The 27,306-nt window shown below is 36.9% G+C and overlaps 1 protein-coding gene across 3 annotated transcripts; it reads left to right on the forward strand.

Moving 5' to 3' along the window:
- The first annotated feature begins 18 nt into the window (after window positions 1-18).
- On the forward strand, window positions 19-26,365 carry LOC112043867 (solute carrier family 2, facilitated glucose transporter member 1). Of its 3 annotated transcripts, none has more exons than XM_052881458.1 (11): window positions 19-271; window positions 9,943-10,089; window positions 10,328-10,488; window positions 11,963-12,087; window positions 13,747-13,887; window positions 19,094-19,231; window positions 20,140-20,336; window positions 21,136-21,348; window positions 22,532-22,634; window positions 23,080-23,248; window positions 24,590-26,365. In XM_052881458.1, the coding sequence occupies exons 1-11, from the start codon at window positions 194-196 to the stop codon at window positions 24,693-24,695; spliced, it is 1,578 nt and encodes a 525-aa protein (XP_052737418.1). In that variant the 5' UTR covers window positions 19-193; the 3' UTR covers window positions 24,696-26,365. The 3 variants fall into 3 exon arrangements, with proteins under 3 accessions (XP_052737418.1, XP_052737420.1, XP_052737419.1); XM_052881460.1 differs by lacking the exon at window positions 19-271 and adding an exon at window positions 4,432-4,850; XM_052881459.1 differs by lacking the exon at window positions 19-271 and adding an exon at window positions 7,767-8,804.
- Window positions 26,366-27,306: the final 941 nt, after the last annotated feature.

Here is a 27,306-nt window from a genome sequence, read left to right on the forward strand (position 1 = left end):
CAGTGTCAGTCTGTCACCTGTCAGTGTCAAAAGCTGCAAAGGTAGGTGAGGATTGAGGAGGCAAGTTAGTAAATAGTATTTTTAAACAAATTTTCGGGAAAATTTTCGAATCCGGCATGAGAGGATCCGATACGCTAATACCAGCTCGCTTTTTAACCCTCCTAGGACACTTCTGTGTCCTTACAACACTGCTATGGGAGAGCAATCAGAGTGTAATACACTGTTTGCCCAGCCGTTACCACGACAGTCACTTCCAGATATATCACAGCCGGTAAGAAATTATTCACTGCCAATCACTTTTTTTCATGTATTTTAAAATTACAGCGATACTTTTATTCAGGGCCGTGAGATATTTTAACTTTTTTTGTCATAATTCTTTTACGTAAACACGGACTGCGTCAACGCATGACTGCAGTATGTACTGCAGATAACCGTCTCTCCAATATACCCTTTGATGCAGTTTACTCAATATTCAAATGGAAATATGCAAATAAATAACTTGATTTTTCTAAGTACTACTTACCTAAATTGTACATACTTTATCTAGGACTAAATAGTACCTAAAATATCAGTTTTTTGTCAAATAACCACCACAATATTTTTAATGCAGAGTGAAGAGTTATCTATAAGTACTAATATTATAAAGAGGCTTTGTGTGTGTAGGGGTAATCTCAGGATCTACTGACCCATTTTTAAAAATTTTTTTTACCGCTAATAATTCATATTATTTGTGAATGTATATATTTTATCCTCGTATCCTCACGAGAACGGGAACTACGCGAATAAAACCGCAGGGTGTCGGCTAGTCTATCTTCTTAGTTGTTCACTTTGCAGAGTGTTCATGGTTGCAGCAATGAGCATCAATATCTTTGCAATGCTCCTCCACTTTTGGTGACTTACTTCAAAAAGGAAACACTCCAACATGCAGCCTTGACTAAATCCTCAATCATCATCAATTTTTTTATTCAATTATTAATTTCCTGTAGTTACTCGTAGGTACATAAAAAGATACAGTAATGGAAAATAATTATTAAAATTGATAAGATATGTCATTTAAAATATTAATCTTTGTAATTAATGTTGTTAAGTCACTGTTAATACTAATGACAATTGGTCATTGCACCATGAAGTTAGAATGTTTTCACATTTAAAATATTGTGATTGTATTGTAGTGTATTTATTATTGGATTTCATAACAACTACTTCTCTGGACGACCATTGTCAAAAGGGTGTTGATTTAAGTAATATTGACTACTGCTATTTAATTTTTGCTCAATTGCCAAATTGTAAAGTCTCAGTATATGACAAAAAACTATGTGATTAAAGGTTTTTATTTTTCATATCTAGATTCTCTGCAAATAGGAAATCTTTCCTATAAGACAAAAGCATAGTTGTTTGCTTGCATTAAACATTATTGTATGCACATGACACACAGTAGCTGTGTGGGTAGTTAGTGTAATAATATAGTTAATGGTACTATTGTTTCATGTAAATTGCAGGTAAATATCAAACTACTAACATAATGATAATTATCAGTTTATGATAGAGTCAACAAAGTAACTAGAAATTATGTATGGATTTCAAATCACAAATACATAATAATGTTTGACGGCCACTGTGGCGCAGTGGTATGCGCGGTGGATATACAAGACGGAGGTCCTGGGTTCGATCCCCGGCTGGGCAGATTGAGATTCTCTTAATTTGTCCAGGTCTTGCTGGTGGGAGGCTTCGGCCGTGGCTAGTTACCACCCTACCGGCTAAGGCGTACCGCCAAGCGATTAAGGTGTGGATTTTCATCCTCTTCCTAACAAGTTAGCCCGCTTTCATCTTAGACTGCATCATCACTTACCATCAGGTGAGATTGTAGTCAAGGGCTTACTTGTAAAGAATAAAAAGAAAAAAAAAATGTACTAAAGTAGCAAATTATAGTAAGAGTTTGTATACTTTGGAAGTCTGTTTGGCTTTCAATATAGTGGTAAGATTTGTCATGGGCCTTTTCGCCACTTGAGAGATAAATATTTTAGCATTCTGTGGATTCACCATGCGGGTGCCAGGTCCTTGTGTAGCAGAGAGACCATTACATTGACTGTTGTATGTAAAACAAAATATAGTTTATTTCAAACTTAACTCAATCTACCTGCATATATTGCATGAAAATCCTGCAATAAAATTTTAGTTTATCCAGAGAATAGAAAAAATTGAGTCACTTTTTTTTGTAGCCCAACTCAATTTTGGTAATTTTATTCAAAGTGCAGATATAAAATAGGTACATAATATTATTTGTAATTTAATTCAATATGCCTTAATAAGGGGGCTGGACAACTATACTCTGAGGCACAATTTGTCAGCCCTTTTAAATATACTTGCGTCATATTAAAGTGGTCGGATATTTGTGCTTCTGAGTATACAAGTCAAGAGTTCAATGCCCTCCTGCTAGATTCTTAATTTTCCTTGGCCTTTTCCGCACTTGGCCACAATGTCAGTCATTGTGCCTACTTGGACTTGCAGGGAATGGGAATATTTGCCATATAAAAAACATAGTGAATTTAAGATACAAAACAGTAGGTTTACTTTAAAATCCAATTTGAGCCAGTTTAATAACAATTCAATGACTGTGAATGTTGAGTCAACTATTATTGTTCTGATAGTTGTTTCAGTCAATGGTCTTATAGCGAAAAGCTTCGACCAGCACCTTAAGAAGCTTTCACTTAACTGTTGGATCAAGAGTCGGATACAAAAAGCAGTGATTCTTGAGACGGCGCGTATTGTGAGTAGATTCCTCACTCTGGAGCCCTGACCACTGGTTGCTTGGGCACTCAAATGTCGGGCAGCGGGAGGGTTGAATTTTTTTTTATAAGTTTTTAATAGTGTTTTGTATATTTTATGTATAACATTGTTCAAAATTAAAAAAAAAGGAGAAATAAATAAATGAGAGACAAAATTCAATGACTGTTTTGTTTATAAAACAAGGTATTACAATTCATAACTCGATACTGTGGTACGCATTGTGTGTGCCTCATGTCAGCCGACACTGGACAGGCGATGGGTTTATCACGCGACTTAACCGCACGTGATGGTTTATTTATAACCCACCTAGTACTTACTCTACTATAACGTAATGTAATCGCGAATAGAGAGTTAAGCCGTCGGTCCCTATCATCTGATAGAATCTAGCTAATGAAAGTAGAGACTGAAATCGCTCGCTAAATTAAAAAAAAAAACAAATTATAGTGAAAATATTGGAATAACTGAGTTTAATACTTATAGTACAGTAATGTCACAAAGTCATAAATTCACAAACAAAAAAGAATTTAAGCAAATTATGAAAACGCATGTCTTTTTAATTTGTTTAAATGATTTTTTATATTAGATTCGTGCTTTATTGCACTAAAAAAAACAATTACTTACGAAGGAAAATAATAGAAAACATATTAACATGAACGCGTAAAGACCGTCTTATTGCTTTTGCAATTTCTGGCAGACAACCTTTGGATAAAGGAAATAATATATTATGAGTAAAATGCGGGATAGATCAAAAAATGCGAATAAAATCACCCTACGCCCGCCAACTCGCATTAGAGCAGCGTTGTGGGTCTAATTTCCATATCCCCTCTCTAATAAGGAAAGAGACACGACCCCGTTGTAGGCCGTTAAAGTAGGCTGCTTATGAATCTAAAAGTAAAGCTCTTTACTTTGACTTTTATAATAAATAGATAATCATATCTTATTGTTTCGTTCGTGCGTAAAAACAGCAATAAAGTTTAGCGTTTTTAGAGACCAACGATTTATATCTAATTTTGTTTAACTTATTTAAAAAAAATAAGTTTACTTATGTAGATACTATGTATTTCATCAAAAATCGCGAAAATTATCAAATTGAGAGATAATACCATTTCTTAAATATTTTTGTAAATTTTTGAGGATATTGTTTAGCGGTGGTAGGTGTCATGAAAGTCGAAAAAATTATATCATATTGTGTAAGTGTAAGTTTGTGTAAGTTCCTTAATGGGACACCCAGTGGCGTAAATCGGGGGGTTTGAGCTAGCAAAGAAACGTCGCCTGATAGGGTTAGCCGTAGCTTGAGAACTTCGTTCGTAACACTCCCGATGGTCCGCGCGGGCTGGGAGGCGTGTAGAGATAAATGAAAAACCCATCGCACCTTACCCGCATGCACAATTTCACACCCGCGCAGTCTTTTCCCCTGACGCCCGCATATCATGGGAGTATCACCAACGAACTTGCCAGACTATAGCTAGATAGCCCATATGTTTAAATGCTAATAAATACTGATCGGTATAAAAATTGGCAAGATCTTAAACCTACACTATACGACTATGCTATAATCACTTTGTTTGCAATTCCGTACAATGTATTTATCATTTTACGTACTGGTTTTCGACACCAAAGTTCAAGGCAAGTAACTGTGATAGCCAAGTTATGAATACAAACAAGTAGGGCGTCACAAATCAGTCTCGTCGGACGCTTTCGCGATTTGGTAGACTATTTTGTTTTGCCGATATAAAATAACATAAATAAGTATTTAGTACTACGAACTGTAGTATTTAGTATAACTTAAATAGTGTTTATTCGATCACCAATAGTATAATTACTAGTATTTATGTCAAGTTTTAAATACAATGCACATGTTTAAACCGTTCGTGCTGGAGGTTTATTTATAGTTAAGTGAAATAGGTGTTTAGTTATTTTGTTGTGTGTTTTACTGACAGAAATGATTATAGTAGGTGTAAGATAGTATCGAGCTTCATTTATCAGTGAGATGTGGTAGGAAACTTACGGGTTGAACGAATTATCAGGAAGCTGGTAATATGGCAGCGGAGAGGAAACCTGAGGTCAGTAACCTGAATTTTAGTGCTAATTTCCTAAAAAGATCTAAGGATTTAAGCCGAGTTTAAAGCGCTACTTAATAGTCTAAAAATATGACATTTACTTGTTTGATTTTTTTGTAATTAAATAACTGAAGCCGTATTTAAAGTTAGGAGCACGTGGTAGGTCAATGACCGATTTTTTTTCAATAGTATACGTGAGATAGCCAGAAGCAGAACGATTATTATCAGCCGTTGGGAAGCTACTCGTTAAACATGAAACGTTTATTCATTAACGAGTTAGCGATAACAACGATTTCCCTTAATGTTAAATGACGATGCAGACTATACTACTACCTAAAAATAGAGTAAATTTTTGCGTCCGGCATTTCCAACGCGCAGTGTTGGTCGACCCCCACTAGGACCGAGGACATCAAGCGGGTTGCAGGGAGCCGCTGGATGCCCGCGGCTTGAGACCGTTTTGCTTGGAAGTCCATGCAAGAGGCCTATGTCCAGCAGTGGACGTCCATCGGCTGTTAATGATGATGATGATTTCCAACGCATCTTGCGCCTCCGGTGAACGTAGTGATTGTATACTCTTTGCCTCCGGTTTGGACAGCATCCCCTGGATAGAGATAGACAAATCATAGACAACTTATGCTATTTTTTCATATCATACATCGCATTCGCGCATCAAATCTTGCGGAGATGATCGTTTTTAGGATTTAATAATCAGACCTACTACTGTTACTTTTTTTTCTAATTGTGTATTTTCTGTAGGCATCTAATGAAAATATCGTCACCGGGAGGTTTGGACGAGCGTAGAAACCATGCAAGAATGTTAAAAAGTCTTTGGGGGTAACGTCGCTCTAATCCTTGAGAATCTCGTGCCTTTAAAGCTGCTAAGAGTCTAAAAGCAACCTCAAGTCTTTGCCTCACACGATATCTCCTGAGAGGCTAACACCATAACTATAAGAGGGACTTTGAGAGTTTGGGACTTTTAATGGTTTGTGGAATGATTGGTTGACGTCACTGGTTGCAATCCATTTGTTGGAAAGCTAAATCTCTTGGTGTTATACGTCTTTTTGCTTATAGGATTGAAACTAGTTCTGCGCACAACAGATATTAACACCAGACCAGACAATCCCATAAAACGTCAAACATCTAGGGTAAAGGCAACATTGCCAACTGCGTCGCAGCTGTGCTATTGTCCATCAAAATTTAGGTGTTTGTTCTTTATACGTACTTCAGTCACTTATCAGTCAATGACCTCATATAATACATTAATTCAAATGCAAATAGATTTAGAATATTCTTTTTGTCGCCCAGTTTAAACAGGCAATGAAGTCTTAATTACACATATTGTGTGTACGCCACACAATGTGTAGATAAGACTGACAGGCCATTTTATTTGTAAAATCCCATAGGACTCCCCCACGGTAGTCCGTAGCATCCCTTATGGCTACTACACTATCGGCCATAATGGACGATCACAGAATGATAGGCTTTCCATACAACTGTGCAACATTTCATGTTTGTTTCGAAAAAGTAACACGAGTGTTGGATACAATAGTCATCACCGAACATGCACAATAATTTATGCTTGTGATTATGTTCTTTACTCTCTCGGGAATGAATTAATCCAACATGGCCGATAGTGTAAAGTAAGGGAAGCCTTTGTTGTTTTATAGAATGCTAACTATTTATTAGATATCTTTTCGTATTTAATTCGAACAACACCAAATCAATCACCAAATCATTCTTCTCCATTCTACATGAGTTGATGTTAACTATCTCTCTAGAATCTAGAGCGATAGTTAATCGAGATAACCCATGCATAGAGTCTAGATTATGCATGGGTTATCTCGATGTAAAGGAAAAGTTTTAATTAAGTATTATAATATGATTTTGTGATGATATAGTTTCTTAGCAATATTTTGTAAAATTTGCACATCAAGGAGATTGTTTGTCTTCTTTGGTCACCACATGTTTTGAGCAATTAAATGATGATTTGATGACTTCCTCAAACCTGGTCACAGGTCTTAGTAAACTAACTCATATCATGCTTAAGATGAAGATCCAGATAGCTGTAGCTAATCTCGCGATAACCCTTTCAGATTGGTCGGCGGCGTGATCGCGTCGGTAGTACTCGCAGTGGTAGAGTTCACCACCTTCATATTTGGACTAACCATGTTCTCGACGACCGTTGCCTTAATCTGTATCCTTTTTGTAGATTTAACTTCAACATGTTACTTTACTAGATAAGTAAATATTATTAGTTGACACGACAATAAAATTTGATGTGGGATACAGAAACTGTCCTATACAATAAAATTAATAATACGTGTGGCACTCTGGCCTAAGACTCAGCAAAACTATTGCATAGCATTTTTTATCAACTTATGCAATTATAATTATGTATTTATTTATTTTATTTATGCAATATTTCTTTTTTAGAAAAGAATTAATAAAAAATGTATTTACGTTGAGCTGGACCCTGGTCTAATAAGTTTTTGACATTAGTTTCACACCACTTGTCCAGTTGAGTCGATATGATAATGTCCAAATGTGTTGACTTGATGCACGTCTTGGGTGTTAGGTTTATTTTCATTATGGAATTTCTTGATTCGGTCGCCGCGATATAAGCTATGCAATAATTTAATATTTGTTTAGAATTAAAATGTTTATTTTTGTTGTAAATATTCTTAACTCATACATCAGCTATAGCGAGTCACGGCTTTGCTTCAATCGTGCTGACGTACTTCTCTTTCGGCGGGTGGCGATGTGATTGGTTCTGGCCCATCTTTTTCTTCACCTCAGTAGTGCCGTTTATCTTTGATTTCAAAGAAGCCGTTATTACATTGGGTAGAAACGTGATGTAGGTACAGTTAGGTTATAGTAACTCTATATGTGGATATCTAAGTTGTTTTTCTGATCCTATGTTGTATGAGTCTTTTAAATGGCAGTTTGTGTGCTTATGATATCCATTATAAACTCTTTCCTTTCTGATTCTTGCTCTTGATTCAAAATTACTGCTCAGTTTAAAGTTGACACAACTTTATGATATACTTTTTTTTACTTACTATGGTATGTTTGATGAGTTTAGAGAATGTTTGGGCAAACCAATGTCGTCATTTATCTAGAAAATTAAGTACTACTCCAATTTTTGATGTCGTTTTTATTTATATGTGCCTACATAATTCCTAAAACTTAACTTAAATAAACTCTAACTTACTTAACTTCATCTGCGCTGTACTTGCGCTTACCTTTTTCTTTAGTAATATTTGTTTTATCGATCTTGTGGCCTTTCTTTACATTCCTGACTATCGTTGATTTAAATAACTTAAGTTAATGGCTTATAAAAGTACCTTGCGTCGCAATTGAATTAATTACTTTAGGTTTGTTAAGTAACCGTTAAGGCTGTCTTTTTTAAACATTTCTCTTTATAATATATTTCTATTTATCCTGTTTTTGTTATTGTGGTGTATAAATGAACTGTAAATATATAAATAAATAAATAAACGATTTCTTTTGAAAAATCTATTTGCAACCGTAGGTTGTTCCACAGATATTATTTTTATCCCTTGCATTGTCTAACCTTAACAACAACTTATGTAATATTACGTTGTGATAACGATTTGTAGGGAGTAGTTTGACTTGCCCGCATTTATGTAGATCGTTACCAATTGGTCATTATCTTGTCCCAAATTCTAAGCATGCATCAATCTTTCTTTTCAATTGTCTCCAACTTTTTTATTGTGAATAGTCTCTCAGTGTTTGTCACTTTCTTTGAAGATTTGTGTGATATCAGAGATATTTCCTTATTCTATTATCGTCCTCGATCTTTATAATCATTTTCTAATTAATTGGCTTTGTGGCATTGTGTCTTGATATTGTGGTATCTAGAAAACTTGAATTCTTGTCAATTAAATGTTTACTGTTTGATGTGAAATGACGTTGCCGCCGGCCATCGTAAAAGTTGTGAGTGAGTTTGTGTTGCTAAACACTTACTAGCTTTAATGTAGTTTATTAGTTAATAGTATTAGCTTTAATTTAGTAGTAGTACAAAATACTAAATGAAATTTATTTACTTATTGTTTTATTTAATTAATTCAGTAATAGGTCTGCTTTAGCAACGAATATTTAATATTTTATTATCGAATAGATCCATTAAACGCGTAATAAAGTAGACTTATTTGCTACTTTATTATAATTTTTAATCCTTTATCTATTCTTAAAGTTCAAGTCAGTGGTGTTGCACCACCTGGCCTCGGAGAGCACGTTAAGCCAGTCCTTGTCATTATCATCCACATCTGATAGCGATCATTACAAACATTCTTATCCACATCTGATAGCGATCATTACACACATTGTTATACACATCTGGTAGCGATCATTACAAGCATTGTTATCCACATCTGATAGCGATCATTACAAACATTATCATCCACATCTGATAGCGATCACTGCTAATATTATCATAAACATCTGACAGCATCATTACAAACATTATCATCCACATCTCATAGCGATCATTACAAACATTATCATCCACATCTGATAGCGACCATTGCAAACATTATCATCCACATCTGATAGCGATTATTACAAACATTATCATCCACATCTGATAGCGATTATTACAAACATTAACATCCACATCTAATAGCGATTATTACAAACATTATCATCCACATCTGGTAGCGGTCATTACAAACATTATCATCCACATCTGATAGCGACAATTGCAAACATTATCATCCACATCTGATAGCGATCATTGCAAACATTATCATCCACATCTGATAGCGATCATTACAAACATTATCATCTACATCTGATAGCGATCATTACAAACATTATCATCCACATCTGATAGCGATCATTACAAACATAATCATCCACATCTGGTAGTGGTCATTACAAACATTATCATCCACATCTGATAGCGATCATTGCAAACATTATCATCCACATCTGATAGCTATCATTACAAACATTATACAGCCGCAAAGATGTTGTGGTAGGTATATCTCTATACCACTTTTTATTTGTGATGATGATGAATATAACTTTGATTATAGATTATAGTTATATTGAATTAAGAAATATTTTGTAGGTAGCCAATGAACACCAGCATTTGACCCAAACTCACGACTACAAACCAGGATGGTCGTTCTACTTGGTGCTAGCCGGCGTCGTCACGACAGTCGGCTCGTCGCTTCCGGTCGGCTTCAACATTGGAGTGGTCAACACGCCAGCTGACGTAAGTTATATACATATATAGAAATAGGATGGCCGTTGTATGGTGTGGTGAGTTTCTGGTATTCACAAATCTCGCAGTAAATGTATCTATATTGTCGCAGTAAATGTATATATTCTGCTCAAAGGTTCCATTTATAACTGCGATAGTACATCTAAATCAAATCAAATCTAAATCTGTAAGAGCTTTACACCTACTTAACAAAATGTTAAATGATTTTTTATGGTACGTTACATTTTAGCTAATAAAAGGATTCTGCAATGAGAGCTTCATCACACGCTATGACATCGTACTGAACAAGACGTGGCTCAATGTGCTATGGTCGTCCGTCGTGTCCATTTTCATCATCGGCGGCTGTACCGGCTCCATACTTGGCTCCGTTCTGGCTGACAAACTTGGCAGGTAAACCTTACTGTTTTTATAACAATTTAGGTCAAAACGCGAAGCTCTATACCCGACATATCAAAAATAGGTATTTTTCTTTAAATTCAAATGTCTAACGATGTTTTTATAACTCGACAGTTCATCTCTCGATTGTCTCCATCTCTCTTTGTCTATACAATACTATAGATAAAGAGACATACTCACAGAAATTGGTTTAAGCGTTACAAGTACAGGTCAGTTCAATGTAGAAATTAAATAAAAAATTGAGAAGCTATTAGGAATCCAATTCCATGTTCCAAGATCATCGTAATGGCAACTTGATGGTCATTAAAGAATTACCCCATCAAAGGTTATTTTTCATCAAAGGTTTTCTGTATATTTATGTATAAAAAATTAAAATAGACCAAAACCTTTTTGACGGCCTCCGTGGCGCAGTGGTATGCGCGGTGGATTTACAAGACGGAGGTCCTGGGTTCGATCTCCGGCTCGGCACGTTGATATTTTCTTAATTTGTCCAGGTCTGGCTTGTGGGAGGCTTCGGCCGTGGCTAGTTACCACCCTACCGGCAAAGACGTACCGCCAAGCGATATAGCGTTCCGGTACGACGCCGTGTAGAAACCGAAAGGGATGTGGATTTTCATCCTCCTCCTAACAAGTTAGCCCGCTTCCATCTTAGACTGCATCATCACTTACCATCAGGTGAGATTGTAGTCAAGGGCTAACTTGTAAAGAATAAAAAAAAGTGACCTATTTAACCTGAATCTGGATACATAGTAGACTTCATTAATTAATCATGAATATGCAAGAATTTAAACAATGGATTTCGATACTTACAAAGGTATTCGAATGCGCCGGATTAGACACGCGATTGTGAGCGTATGCTTAAAATTATAGAAAGTTATTTGGCCTTATCTCATAGAGAATTAAGACATAGACTATTTAGTGAGTCCCACGGAGGCCGTCAAATAGTAGGATGAGAGAATTACTTAGAGAAACCTACGGAGGCCGACAAATAGTAGGATGAGAGAATTAACACAGACTATTTAGAGAAACCTACGGAGGCCGTCAAAAATAGTAGGATGCTTGTGATGAACAAACTGTCTTCCCATAGAGACAAAAAAAAAATCCTTTTTTCTATTCCAGACTTTAGATGGGTCTACGACAAATCATGTGAAGAGAAAAATCTATATCGACCAATAGCGGCCGAATCAAAAATTTACCTCTCCTTTCATTGCGATGGGAAAACAGAGAGAGTGATATTTTCGATGCGCTGCTATTGGTCGATATAATAAAAAATAAGTCGTTTGTTCCAACGCTATGAAAGAAAGAGCGATATTTTCCTTTGCGCCGCTATTGGTTGACATTTGTCTTTTTTTCGTCTAGACGACGTCTTTTTTGCGCTCCAGGACTCTAGACATGACTCACGAGTTGTAATTTTATTTTAAAAAAATGTATATATTCGTTGATTGAGATAACAACATTGTGTTGACAGAAAGAAGGCGACAATATTAACGAACGTGCTATCACTGGCGGGCGCGGTGCTCTTTCTGTTTTGCCGCGCGGCCAACTCTGTGGAAATGCTGATCATCGGCCGGCTGCTCGTCGGTCTGTCTGGAGGTAATGACAATAAAGCAGCAGCATCATCATCATCACCATCATGTCAGCCGATGGACGTCCACTGCAGGACATAGGCCTTTTGTAGGGACTTCCAAACATCACGATACTGAGCCGCCTGCATCCAGCGAATCCCTGCGACTCGCTTGATATCGTCAGTCCACCTGGTGGGGGGTCGGCCAACACTGCGCTTACAGGGGTGTAAGGGGGAGGCTAGTACCAGTCAGTCTCCCCAACTGCCAACCTCACCTGCTCGTGGTGCACCCTGCAGATGGACCGACGAGGCTCTGGCGACCGACGAATGGCGGTATAACCATTCCCACAGGCTAGATTATGAAATGCCTCAGGCCGGTGTCGGGCAGCAGTAATCTAGCACTGCGCTGACCAACCCGCATGCCCAGCGTGGTCAGTATCGGGTAAAACTCTGTATGGACCGAACAAATACAAAGCAGCATACAGCCGAATAATATTATCAGCATTAACTCCTTTCTACGTAGGATGGTGAGGGTGACAGTTCGTTTCATTCTTAAAAGTTTGCCGCGATTCACGATAGTACGTTTTATGAACGTCATACAGGCAACTGTCACCGTACCCATGCTATCTGAAAAATACTTTAACGAGTCTCGTTAGTTTAGTTGATAGTGTTGCAACACGTTAAGCTTTTAGTCATTATCGTTAACATCTATCTGTCTATAACTTTACTTATCTATCTATATTCTATCTATACTTATAATAAAACTGTAACAAGTCAAATTCCGTACATTGAAGATATTTTAAAAATTTTACTTGGATGGCATTATTATAATCTAAAGCTTTCGTCTTCAAAGGTGGATATGTCCTGTGTTACGCTCCCAGTTTGCACGTAAATCTTTCGCCTTCTCCGGACCATTCATATACACTAAAGTCAACAGAGCACTTAAAATCACACACGTGTCGAGGTATAAATGCAAACAACTCTTAAATAAATGGTTTGAGGAAATTAATTATGAAGAAACCGAAAAATTGCTGAAATTAAATTAAACTATGTGATTAACGCATGGATTAATTTATTAACATACACACACTCACACATTCCCCCACACACACCACAAACACACAACACACACATACAAACCCAACACCACACACGCATATTCACATAATATATATTGTAATTATTTTGAATTATATAAACTTAGCATTAAGAACTTACCACCTAACTTAACTTTACTACCTAACTTAACTTGTTTGTCACACACTTCATAAACTGTTATATTCTTGTTTCACTACTGTGGAAGAAAGTGATAACCACAATACAGGGAATCCTAGTGTGGAGATCACAGACTTATGTAAATTATTTTATGTCTACTAGTGAATCAATAAATATTATTATTATTATTTCCCGAAGCAGCCATTAAATGAACTTAAACTTAAACTATAATCGATACTGAAGCTAAAAATGTTTTTTTTTTCGATTTTTATCTGTCTGTCCGTGTTTTTTGTTGACCGGGCACCACGCTGAAACTACTGAATGAATTCTAATGAAACTTGGCACGGTTTGAGAGCATAGTACGTAGAAGGTTATAGGATACTTTTTATCGCAAAAATAAAATCAGACGAGGGTGAAATAGGGGTAGAAAAATTGTATGATAATGATGTAACGATGAATATAATGTTGTTAAGGTTTAACAACCAGCATAGTGCCCATGTACCTGACGGAGCTGTCGCCGGCCGCACTCACGGGTGCGATGGGCGTGGCGTGCCCCATGGGCGTCAACGTGGGCGTGCTCGTCGGACAAGTCATGGGCCTTAGCTTTATATTGGGTGAGATTTACTTCATATTTAACTGACTTCCAAAAATGTTCGGCTGCCTTGTTTTTTTTATCTATACTTTTAATAAATAAGTAGCAGCAGTTCGTCCGACGCTCGGCTACCGAGCGCCGGTTACTACAGTATCTCTTTGATTGTTTTTAATTTCAATTGGTGTTTAGCAGTTTTGCAGATATATAAATGTGTACAACATCCTGGGACACTGTTTGTCTAACGTAGTTGTATTGAATTAGTGCATAAAAGTGTTTAAAAGTGGCATTAAACATTAAATCTAGTGATCGACGTTTTGATTTACAAGTGGGTATTTGGATAACAAATTGTCGCATCGGTCACTTAACATAAAAGCACTGCTTTGAGGACAAACTGTTATTCTCGCCAGACTTTTATTTTTGTCGCTGTGATCAACAATATCGATGGCGTAGTGGTAACAATAGTGAGACATACTGAAGTGAACCAGAGATCAAACCGCGAATCATAATTTTTTTTTTTTTTTTTTTTTTTTTTTCCTTTTTATTCTTTTTTTTATTTTATTTATTTTTTCTTTTTTTTTTTTGTGTATCGTTAAAACTTTGTAATGAAAAATGTCTGAACCGGTTATATGGGGTTGTTGTGACATCAATAATGCCAACACAGATGATGACTGTATTAAGTGTTACGAATGTTCTACTCACTATCATATACTCTGCCTTCAACCAACAAATAAAGCAGAAGCCACTTCACTAAGAAAAAGCAATCGTGATAAATGGAAATGTCCATTGTGTAGTGGGGTCAAAACTGGCAGAAACGACGATACTCCAGTTCGTTCAGAGGGCAACAAAATTACTATAAGTCGTTGTAAAAAACGCATTGCTTTGTCGTCTCCACAAGAACCGGTCGAATCTGCTATAACTGGCGATGAAGTAAGGGAAATTATTCGAGAGGAATTAAAGTCCTTGATGAGTGAGAACTTATCATTAATGAATAAATCCCTGTGCACTCTTTTAAGCAATGAGCTTAGGGATATCAAGAGTGAAATGCAGGCAATTAAAGACTCTGTGGGATTTTTAAGCGCTCAATACGAGGATGTTATGAAAGATTTTAAGGCAGCATCTGAGACTATTGCAGAAGTGAAACGTGAGAATATCAAATCTCAATCAAAAATTAAGGAGCTGACTCATCAATTAAACGTTCTGGAACAAAGCACCCGAGCCAGTAACATAGAAATACAATGTCTACCTGAAAAAAGAAACGAAAATCTTTTGGAAGTTGTTCAAAAGTTAAATGACGTGATTGGAATTGATGTTAAGGAGGAATACATTTTAAACTGCACTAGAATAGCTAAGAAGAACAGGGAAAGTCCGAGACCCAGATCTGTTATTGTCCAATTCAATTCACCTTTGACGCGCGACAAAGTTTTGGCTTCAATAGTACAATTTAATAAAATGAAGAAAACTCCTGACAAACTAAATTCGTCTCATTTCGGCTTCTCTGGTGAACATAAGCCTATATATGTTATGGAACATTTATCATCTTTTAATAAGGAACTGCATGCTGCCACCCGCGTCCGAGCAAAAGAAAAGGGTTATTCATTCACATGGATTCGCAATGGGCGAATATTCGTCAGAAAGAATGTGAATTCGGAGTACAGACTGATTCGAGATTTCGAGTCGCTAAATAATATTTTATAGTTTAGTTTTATTTTATATTAAGGGTTTGAAATGTATTGGAACTTAAATTTACTAAATACGATTTCTTAAGTATTTATTACCAGAATGTACGCGGGCTGCGTACCAAGACAAACAGTTTTTATAGTAGTGTTATTAGTACTAATTTTGACATAATTGTTTTATCAGAAACTTGGCTCAAGGACTATATATTAAGCTCAGAACTTTTTGATGGTAGGTATACGGTCTATAGGCGCGATAGAAATGAATCTGCTAATCACAAAAAGGATGGAGGTGGAGTCCTGATAGCTGTTAAAAATTCTATTAAATCTAAGCGACTAAAACAATATGAAAGTAATAACGAAGATATTTGGGTTTCGGTGGAATTTCATAACAAGAAATCCAGTTATTGTTTCAATATCTGTGCAATATACTTACCACCTCCTTTTGATAGAAAAAAGTTAGAGCTTTTCTTCGACTCATTCAATAGTCTAAAGGATAGATTAGGAGGACTTAGTTGTATCATCGGCGATTTTAACATGAGCTTCATTGATTGGGATAATCAAAATAATGCAATAAAAAATTGTAACTCATTATCTGCGCAAGCATTAAATGATTTCCTATGTATTAATAACCTTCAGCAGCGCAACTCTGTGTTTAACGTAAAAGGAAAAATTCTCGATCTCGTCCTCTCTGATATATCTGACTGTAGTGTATTAAAGTCTCATAATGCTTTGTGTAATATCGATGATTACCACCCCCCTTTGGATATAAACATTGCCATTCACGATAAGAAAATGATGTCGAATAATTCTACTATAAATAAGTACAACTTCCGGAGAGCAAATTATGATCTTATTAACAACTTTTTGAAATCCGTAGATTGGAATGATTTATTTAAACAATGTAATGGTGTGGATGAAATGGTGATTGAATTAAATAATATTATTACTACTACCCTACATAAATTTGTACCCGTATATAAAACTAAAAATAAACGTTACCCTTTTTGGTATAGTCGTAGTGTCATTAAAATGTTAAATGAAAAAAATAAAGTCAGAATGAAATTTAAAATGTACAAAAATCCAAGAGATGAAATAGAGTTTAACATACTTAGAGAACGTAGTGAATTTGAAATAAAAATCTGTTATCAATTATATTTGGCCAATATGGAAAACCTTATTAGTAAGAATTCAGCCTATTTTTTCTCCTACATAAAAAGAAAGAGGGGCACTGACAGTTCGTATCCAGCTACAATGTGTTATGGGGACATTGTGTCATCTGATGGTTTGGAAATATGTAACATGTTCGCTACTTACTTCGAATCTGTATACAAGGATGAGCATCAATATGATCCGTCTAAAGACTGTTTAATAAGTAGAGAATATTTCATTTCAATGTATAAGCACTGCGATTCATTTTCGATCATATCGTTTACAGAAAATTATGTATTAAAGAAGTTATTAAGTATTAACAGTTCAAAAGGCACTGGGCCCGATATTGTTTCACCACATTTCATACTTAAATGTGCTCGGAATTTAGTAAAGCCGCTGACAATGATATACAACAAATCAATTTCAGATGGTGTCTTCCCTTTAACGTGGAAAATTGCAAAAGTAGTACCTATCTTTAAAAATGAGGATAACACCCACGTGTCCAACTATAGGCCGATTTCGTTGCTTTCCACATTTGCTAAAATCTTTGAAGCATTACTATGTCCGTATATTCAAGGTCATTTCCAAAAATATATGATCGAATGCCAGCATGGTTTTGTTAAATCAAGGGGCACCAGCACTAATCTAGCAACATTTGTTGAGACTCTCTCTGAAGCTATTGACAAAAATAAACAGGTAGATGCAATATATATGGATTTGAGTAAAGCGTTTGATTCAGTTTCACATAACATATTAATTTACAAATTAAGCGCTTATGGTATATCTGGGCCACTTTTGGAATGGTTCAAGTCATATCTAGCCGAACGTTCTTTTTTTGTGGTTGCAGGAGGATATAATTCCATTCTGAAAACAATAAGATCTGGTGTTCCCCAGGGATCTCATTTAGGCCCCATTTTATTTAATGTATTTATTAATGACGTCATTAACTGTTTTGTCAATTCAACGCCTTTTATGTACGCAGACGACTTAAAGATAATTAGAATAATTAACAATGTTGAAGATGCTAATTGTCTTCAACGCGATATAGATAAATTGATACAATGGTGCACTGAAAACAGTCTTAGTTTAAACATTAAAAAATGTACTCACATTAAATTCTCTCGAAAACGTACTCTAGTACCCACAACTTACTTCATAGAAAATAATTGTCTAAATGAAGTACACATGGTTAAGGATCTAGGAGTAATTGTAGACCGTACTTTAACCTTTGTACCTCACATCGATAGTATTATTAGTAAGGCATCTAAAATGTTAGGATTCATTATAAGGAATGGCAAGGAATTTACAAGGACCAGCACAAAAATGTTACTGTACAAATCTTTAGTTCTAAGTATTATGGAGTATGGTAGTATAGCTTGGAGACCTCATTATGCTACTCATATTCTTAGGATTGAACGAGTTCAAAAGCGCTTCCTGTGGCATCTCACCTTTGTGACTGGGAGGGGCAAATGTTTAAAGAGTTACAGTGAGAGATTAAATTTTTTCAATATAGATTCCCTAGAAACTCGTAGAAACAAACTTGACCTAACATTCTTATTTAGAATCTTCAATAATAAAGTCGATTGCCCCTCACTTCTTCAAAGTTTTAATTTTAAAGTTCCTATAAGATGCCCGAGAATATCGAGAAGGAAAGACTTCCTACTTCTTGGTCCCCGCCGATCAACAGTTATGGGTGCAAACTCGCCAATCTCAAGAATATCAAAATTATACAATAAGTTTTATATGTTGGACATTCATAATGGGTCCCTAGCCAATTTCAAAAAGGAAATGCGTGTAGCTATTAATCTATTTTAATCATATTACATTATAATTTATATTTTATTTTTTTTGTTCATTTAAATGTACTCGTATTTTAATGCATGCGGTTTTTTTTTTCTTTTAAATTTGTATTTATATTCTTTTACCTATGTATAGCTGTAAAACTGTTTAACTTTAACTTTAATTAGTATTATTAATATAAAGATAATCTTATTATTTAGAGCATGTAGTGTTAACCTATAAGTGGCCAAACATTTTGCCTTGTTACCTATGTTATTAGAATATTATATAGCTTGTAAGAAATGTAAGGTTGTTGGTTAACCAAATAAATTAAAAAAAAAAAAAAAAAAAAAAAAAAATAAGTAGATTTTACATTAAATATATTTTCAAAATAACTATCAGGGGGTCATTAGTGGTCGATATTATATCGATAGCTTAATCTTAGTATTAGAACTAATTGCTTTATCTTTTATGATGAATCTACGTTAAACGAAGTGAGATAAAATACTTAACTAGTAAGCCTAGCGACCGACGACATATATCGTAAAGAGAAATAGACAAAATGTCGGCTAATGGCGGCGGAGTTGTCCCATATATTATGCTGTAATATCATTATGTTCGCAGGCGGAGAGAACGACTGGCCCTACCTCCTGTCGGTGTACGCTCTCCTCGTCATAGTGACTCTGCCCGTGCTGTGCATCCTGCCCGAGAGCCCCAAGTACCTCTACGTGGTCAAGAGGAACGAGCTAGCTGCCATTGGCGGTGAGTTACTACGAGTGTATGAAACACGGTTAAAGGTCCGTTTATATCTACAGACATTTAGCGTGCCAGACACGTGTCGTGGCAGACAAAATAATATTCTTCTTCTAGAGCCGTAATAGCCCAGTGGATACGACCTCTGCCTCCGATTCCGGAGGGTGTGGGTTCGAATCCGGTTCGGGGCATGCACCTCCAACTTTTCAGTTGTGTGCATTTTATGAAATCAAATATCACGTGTCTGAACGGTGAAGGAAAACATCGTGAGAATACCTGCATACCAGAGAATTTTCTTAATTCTCTGCGTGTGTGAAGTCTGCCAATCCGCATTGGGCCAACGTGGTGGACTATTGGCCTAACCCCTCTCATTCTGAGAGGAGACTCGAGCTCAGCAGTGAGCCGAATATGGCTTGATAATGATGATGATGACAGTGTTAATTAATGTATTTATAATAAAAGGACGCACAATCATGCAGAAAATTTCACTTTAAAACTGGCCAATTTTGCTTTGACAGTTTTAGAATTATTCGTATAATTTTCTATACATAAAGGCCTTGAAATATAGTCCCAATATTCAATAAAATCCCAAATTCAGAGCAAATTAAACCTTAAGGATTGAGTTTATGGTTGAATTTGCAAATGCGACTACTTGAATTGAATGTCAAGAAGTTGTGTTTGGCACTCATTGAGTGGTGACATTTATTGGTCGCTGATTGTGCATCCACTTAATAATAGGAGATCGATGATTTATATCTAACGTAACGCGGCCGTGCAGACGTTGACAGACACGGCCCGCGCACTCCCAGTATTCCGTAACTCACGTGCTGTTAAACTCACGTGATACAACGTTGAAGTAGCTATTAGTTTTGAACCTATATGGGACCCTTATCATATGTATCTAACAATTTGTTCAGAGTTGAGCCGCCTCAGAGGCGTGTCTCCCAGCGTGCTCACAGAAGACGTAGAGCTGCTGAAGGAGGAGAGCCGCAGCGACGACACGGCCGGGGAGCCCTACGGCATGCTGAAGCTGCTGCGGGAGCCGCGCCTGCGTCTGCCGCTGCTGCTGACGTGCTCCATGCAGGCCGGCCAGCAGACCAGCGGGATTAATGCGGTACGAGAACCCTATTACTACAGACATAGGGTTCATAATCGCTCGCCGTTTTAATCGCATATCTATTGCCTCTGACCAATTATTGTATAGGACCTACCTCGCTAGACGTTACGTCACTTTATATAGGCCACACGACTAAAGTAAAAGTACTTTAAAAAATAAAAAGCAAAGCGCCATCTATGAGCTCCAGGCATAACTGCATTACTAAAACCGGATTGTTTCAAAGTTCTCTGAGAACGCCATCTACTGTTTAAAATATTAAACACTGTTTCACTATGCTTGTAGATGGCAGCACGCATCTGAAAAGTCTCGAGTAATTACACTTTTCGTAACGCATTCACCAATTTACTCCTCAAATGAAGTGTGCGTAAAGAAGTTTTACCAGAGTTACAATGCACACGTAGCTTTGAGATCGTGGCATTAAGGCCTAGTTCGGACTACATTAGTATTTTAGTCGAGTACGAACGATTTTTGGGCGGTAAATCCAAAAAAATTTCGTACTCTACTAAAATACTAAAGTAGTCCGAACTAGGCGTTAGCGTCATGAGTACTAGTTACTAGGGTATATTCACTCGTTGAAAGTAAATTACATAGGTGAGTTGAATAGTAAAACAAAGAAAGGGGCTGCGACACAGACACTTGCTAATGTAGGAGTGAAGAATGCGTGGGTCACTTGTACTTCTTCACTCGTCTCTGTTGTTACATTCTATCCTCACGCACCTTTGTACCTCCCGGCCGGAGACTCGTAACATAGTTTGCCTATACATAGATTGTAAAAGTTGGAATGGTCATGTTCCAGGTGTTCTACTACTCGCAGACGATATTCAAGCAGGCGGGATTGTCCGAGAAACAGGCGCAGTACGGGACCATCGGGTCAGGGTTCATCAACGTGTGCACCGCAGTGCTGATGCTGCACCTGCTGCCGCGCGCTGGCCGCCGTCCGCTGCTGCTGGGCTCCATATGCGTCGCCTCCGTGCTACTGGCGACCCTCGCTGCCGCTATGAACTTCATTGTGAGTGCAGTACAAGAGATAGAGCCCCTGGTCCTGATGAAATTAATAACGAACTACTTTTAGACTGCAAAAACTACATTAAATCATTATTAAAAAACATTTTCAATGACATACTATTGACGGAAAACATTCCAACACAATGGACTACATCAACAATAACCTTGCTTCACAAAAAAGGCGACAAGGACGTTATGAATAACTATAGACCTAATTTTTATTGTCGATATTTCGACCCAGTTGCATGGATCGTGGTCACGACGGGACTGAAGTTGCGAGATGAGAAGTGAAGTCAGCTGTTAGGGGCAAAATCGATCTACCCTCTTTCTTGTTCTTTTTCTTTTTTCAACGACCTCGCGTTTTTGGCTGTTTAGGCAAACCACACTCACGACATCGCTTTTGTTATTATGCGTATCGCGGCGCCCTCTTGGTTTGCACAATTCTACCACCAGGTTCCACTCGCTGGCTAGTTTGAAACCATCTTCCCGATTGAAATTTTTGTATTTTCGAATTTCAATGGCTTCTCGAACTACTCGGGGTATATAGTGGCGGTCCGTGGACCGCCACTATATACCCCGAGATACCAATAGGGAAGATGGTTTCAAACTAGCCAGCGAGTGGAACCCGGTGGTAGAATTGTGCAAACCAAGAGGGCGCCGCGATACGCATAATAACAAAAGCGATGTCGTGAGTGTGGTTTGCCTAAACAGCCAAAAACGCGAGGTCGTTGAAAAAAGAAAAAGAACAAGAAAGAGGGTAGATTGATTTTGCCCCTAACAGCTGACTTCACTTCTCATCTCGCAACTTCAGTCCCGTCGTGACCACGATCCATGCAACTGGGTCGAAATATCGACAATAAAAATCTCGTCGTTTTATCGTGGTATGTACCCGTTTAAATATCATTCATAATGAACAACCACGAAATAAGTTTAAAATCATTAACTATAGACCTATTAGTCTAATGTCTAATATCTACGCTATGAACTTCATTGTGAGTGCAGTACGACTGTATGACAGATCTATCGGCTCCTTCATCAACCTGCGCACCGCAGTGCTGATGCTGCACCAGCTGCCTGTTATGGGACTTATCAACAAATCCCTTTAAGGAAGGAGGACATGATCATAGACGGTAATCACTTAACATCAAGTGACCTGAAATGTATGTTTACTTAATGTTTTGTTTCAGAACGCAGCGTCATGGATGCCATACGTGTGCATGGTAGCGGTGCTGGGTTACGTGCTAGTGTATGGGCTGGGACTCGGCCCGATACCGTATTTTATAGCTTCAGGTACGTACCTACATGCATTTTAGGGCAACAACAAGGCCAGGCTAGTTAATGTTATAATATCATATCATATTCATATTATTTACAGTCATTAGCCATGCCTCCTCCTTTTTTGAAGTCGGTTAAAAATTATGAAAATGTTGTTAAAAATCAGCTCTGAGGTTGTAATCTTTTTTATTTAAAATGGTAGTTTGTAGAATAAAAAAAAATACAATCTCAGAGCCGAGTTTTGCAGAATAGATTAAGTGGTAACATTCAGGTTACATTAATATTTGTTAAGTTAGTTTAATTTGAAGATGGCTGGGCTCAAGGGCTATTATTATAAACTTAGCGATCATTATCAGTCTATTTTCTAAGCCAGGTTTCACTTTATGTATGAGAGGAGATAATTATGGTGGTTACAGACCTACCATGCTGCTTTTTTTTTATTAAGTAAGCTTGTCGTCAGAAATGTTCGAGGTGGCGCCGCGGCCGGCGGGTATGGCGTGGGGCTCGCTGGCCAACTGGGGGGGCAACTTCCTGGTGGGCATGTGCTTCCCCACCATGCGTGACGTCATCGGACCCTACTCCTTCCTCATCTTCGCCGCCGTCACCATGGCGCTGTTTGTATTCCAGAAGTAAGTACATCATTATGGGTAAAAATACATTTTAAAAAATTAAACATTCCTACGAATTGATAACCTCCTCCTTTTTTTCAAGTCGGTAAAAAATTAAAAATAAAGCGCCACCTATGAGCTTCAGGCATAACCGCATCGCAACAGGTTCTTGAAGTGTACAAAAAGGGATTGTTTCAAAGTTCTCTAAGAACGCCATCTACTGGTAATTTAAAATAACAAACAGTGTTTCACTATGCCTGTAGATGGCAGCACGCATCCGATTACAAATTTCGTAACGCGCTCAACAACTCACTTCTTAAGTTAAGTGTGCATAAAGAAGTTATACTTCATTAACTTAGATCAATTACCTTCTATAGGACCTGCCTCGCTAGAGGTTACCCCTTTGTCAAAACTATATGATCATGATCAATCATGATAGAATCGATGTTTCACTGTGTTAAAATAACACGTGTATCTATTGCGATTTAAAAAGTGTTAAAAACTGTGTGTAGTGTAAGTGGTCTTCTTATACAGTTGATTATTGTCTTGTATTCGTATTTTCGTTGAAACAATACGTTTGTATATCCAGATGATGGTTCTTCATAGGATCTGGCTCGAAGGACCAATGACCGAAAATGGACAAAACAACCAGAATATGTTATTGTTTATTTTCAATTTACAATTCGTATAAACTTGTGATCTAATATTTTTTTTATATTATTTTTTGTGTTACAATTATTTAAGAAATATGTCGATGTGTGAGGTTTTGACGTACCTACGTATCACAGCACAGAGCAACGATGAAACGCAATGTAATGCTTCAACAACAGGATATATTGATTGGCGTTAAATAATTTCGATGTGTGAGTTTACCTTATCTCTCTCAAAAAACGACAGACAATTTTGTTGGCGAATTTGAGTGCGATACAAGTCCAATAGAAGGTATTAATTGATTATGAAACACGGCTAAAACTCGCGTGATATAAGGTCGGAGTATGTCCGACTAGTTTCAAACCCATGCGGGGCCCTTAGTCATGAGCTGGTTCTTGCAACGCGGCACGATCCAAACTGCGAAGCGGCAGAGCGGCGCGCAGCGGTTACACTCTCCGACGGTTCATTAACGTCATCTTCATTAGACTCGTCTTCTTGTAAGCAAACCGAACTAACGCTATCTTGTTCCAAGTTTGTTGTATGTGACAATGAAAGAAATAGCATTTTCCACGCTGTCACCTTATATCACGTGAGTTCTAGCCGTGTTTCATAATCAATTAATTTGTATAAAACTCACGATAGTTTAAATTCTATGATATGGGTAGTTGCTCTGAGTTCATGCTGATATATTATTGCATTATTTCATTCCAGGTTCTATTTCCCCGAAACTCGCGGTAGGACTCCGGCGCAAGTCACCCAACTGTGCAGCCGCGGGTTCAAGTCGCGACCTCTGACAGTTATCACCCCACGCTTGTGACGCACCTCGTGACGTCACACCGCACTGTCGAATGACGTCACTGCGCCGGGCTGCAAGACCAAGCATATTTTTGTACCAGTGAAATTAACACAGTCAGTCAGCGCTATAATACAAATTCTAAATACCTTCTGTATGTGGCAGGTGCAGGCAGCTATATACGGTATGCATTACATTATTTTTCAAAATATTTGGCTATTGTGTAACTCTCACAGATTAGTGCATACCCGCTCAAAAATATTGTGCACGCCGTTGTAGGATGATTAGCAAAATCAGGGATATTGAAAACGTCCATATTATATATTTTTTCATATAGCTAATATTGATATTTTATACAGTAATAAAATATACTTTGGGTACAAAACTGAAAATAATCTCATGAAACTATACTCGGGGTCACTTTGGTTATCACCATCGCACATTTAAGCAAGAAAATACACGTTTTTTTTGAAGTTGTTTGCTATGCTAGTCTTAGCGTTATTCCGTCGATCAGCTATTTAATATTATTCATCACATAATACATCACATTTTATAATTTAAGTTTAGCTAGTAGTAAATTATTTAAATAATTTAATTTAAGGTTTTTACGGCTGTTGGTATAATATTTGTGCCACTATATTTATATAACAGTGCCAGATCAGAAAAATAAAAAACTTGCATTGGGAGCGCCGTCTGTACGTCGTACGCTGAATAAAAAAATTAGTCCCATTTTATGCGTGGGAGGAGCGTGGCAATTTTTTTTTTGTTTTTCTTGTCATAATAATATTCTCTTTTTTTTTGTCTTTAATGCAATTATTCCTCAATGATTCCGCCGGGCGTGGCAGTTATTCAGTTTTTTAATTTTTTATGTATATGGTACAAATAAAAAACTGATGTAGTTCTGTAGAGAGCAAGTACTTATACCTTGTTATGATCGTTGACTCTTCCAGTTGACCAACACGATGGCCACTAAGTTGACTATTACTCTTCCAATTGACCAACACTTAGTTGGCTATCATGTATAGTGCCAGAAACTTATGGCCCCGTGAGGGTGTCGCTGCTAGCGCGCTTTTAGTATAATATGAAATATTTAAAAATTACGACCGCCGCGACATTAGTTCCACTTTTAGGCACTAGGTCAGTAAGGTCATGTTCCAAAATGGGCCTTTATTATTTAAAATTTATAAGCAGGTCGATAGTATTTTTTACGAATAAAAGATACTGAAGATACAGCTAATGAAAAAATTACACTTTATTTAATTAATTAAAAAAAGATGCGGGTTCTAAATTTTTTTTATTTTGTGTTTCAAGCCATATATTGTATGTTCTTCTAAGATAAAAAATAATTCGTTCTGCTCGGAGTAAAGGCCCAGCCTCCATACAAAATTGTGATATGTCCTTTCATGGCTCTATCATGGGGCTCTATCATTTCGAAACAAATACAGTATTCGTCACAATGTTGGCCAACTGGCATTAGACCACAATTGTTACAGTAAAGTACTTATTAGCATAACAAAAATATATAAGTAATTAAATAGGTGGTTGTTTCTAAATATTTCAATATTTGCAACTTGTGCCTTTAGTATTGTCGAAATATGACGTCAGAAAATGTAATTATTGCTAAGTTGTATGGAAATGTTAAATTCAAGTCTCGTACTTATTAAAATATTTATAATAAATTTAATATTTGATTATGTGTGCCAGCTTTGACTTATATAATTGTTTTAATTGACTAAAATATATATATTTCTTAAAAAATAATTTTATTTCACATACTGCTTGCTAGATTCGATGATGTGTATAGTCTGGCAAGATCGCGTTGACAACACTCCCATGATATGCGGGCGACAGGGGGAAAGACTTAGCTGGTGCTGTCTTCATTTAAGCCATTTCTGACAGGACCACATCACATGGCTCACACATGGCTTGAATTAATACATCACCGGCTTAGCACCGCCTTCATACTGATCAGCAGGTAGAACATATTATGATGTTATTTTTCGCTTTTTAGTTTAGTGGGTATGTTTTTAGGTTTTGAAGTCGGTTGTATTTTTTTATTAAAATTTTTTTTATAATAATGCTTGATCGAGCTACTATTCCAATTCAATTCAAGCCTCCAAGGTAAGGTAGTAGTGTTATGTTATCTGTGAGCCCTCAGCCCGAAGAAAACAAAGAGCAAGAAAGGCTAAGGTATACCAGAGAACGGGAAGACTCCCTCAGGGAACCTTTATCTATTATATTTAAAACTTTAAATTCTCTTTTCTAGTTTGCTTTAGCTGTTTAACGTTATCCTTATGTAAAAACGGTAGTCCTACCTTGTCGGTACTTCCCGATCTCATGCTCCTGTAAGTGTTACTGCTCCGTGCTGCCTATAGTGTTTTTTTGACCAGATTTGAATTTGCTGTTTACATTCTGTTCCATCACTCACTTATAGTTACTTTTTAGTTAGGTATTATTTTTTTGCATTCCTTTCCGTTGTAGGCATAGATTTACGAGTCGGTACTAGTAGGTATCTCTATCAAAGGATTAGATTATTACTGAGATCACTGATTTTTAAAACAAGGAGGGAAATCGCGCCTATAGGAAATTAATGTCTTTCAAAATTTTAGGTTCAGTAGTGTAGTTCTTCAATAGG

This window comes from Bicyclus anynana, chromosome 5 (assembly GCF_947172395.1).
Source record: "Bicyclus anynana chromosome 5, ilBicAnyn1.1, whole genome shotgun sequence".
Lineage (NCBI taxonomy): Eukaryota > Metazoa > Arthropoda > Insecta > Lepidoptera > Nymphalidae > Bicyclus > Bicyclus anynana.

What these genes read in the sequence shown, in the direction of transcription:
- LOC112043867 (XM_052881458.1), top strand. Translation starts at nt 194, where the DNA reads ATGGGAGAGCAATCAGAGTGTAATACACTGTTTGCCCAGCCGTTACCA. An exon ending in TGGTCAACACGCCAGCTGAC is followed by an intron (nt 10,090 to 10,327) that starts GTAAGTTATATA and finishes GTTACATTTTAG; the next exon opens with CTAATAAAAGGATTCTGCAA. An exon ending in AGACCAGCGGGATTAATGCG is followed by an intron (nt 20,337 to 21,135) that starts GTACGAGAACCC and finishes GTCATGTTCCAG; the next exon opens with GTGTTCTACTACTCGCAGAC.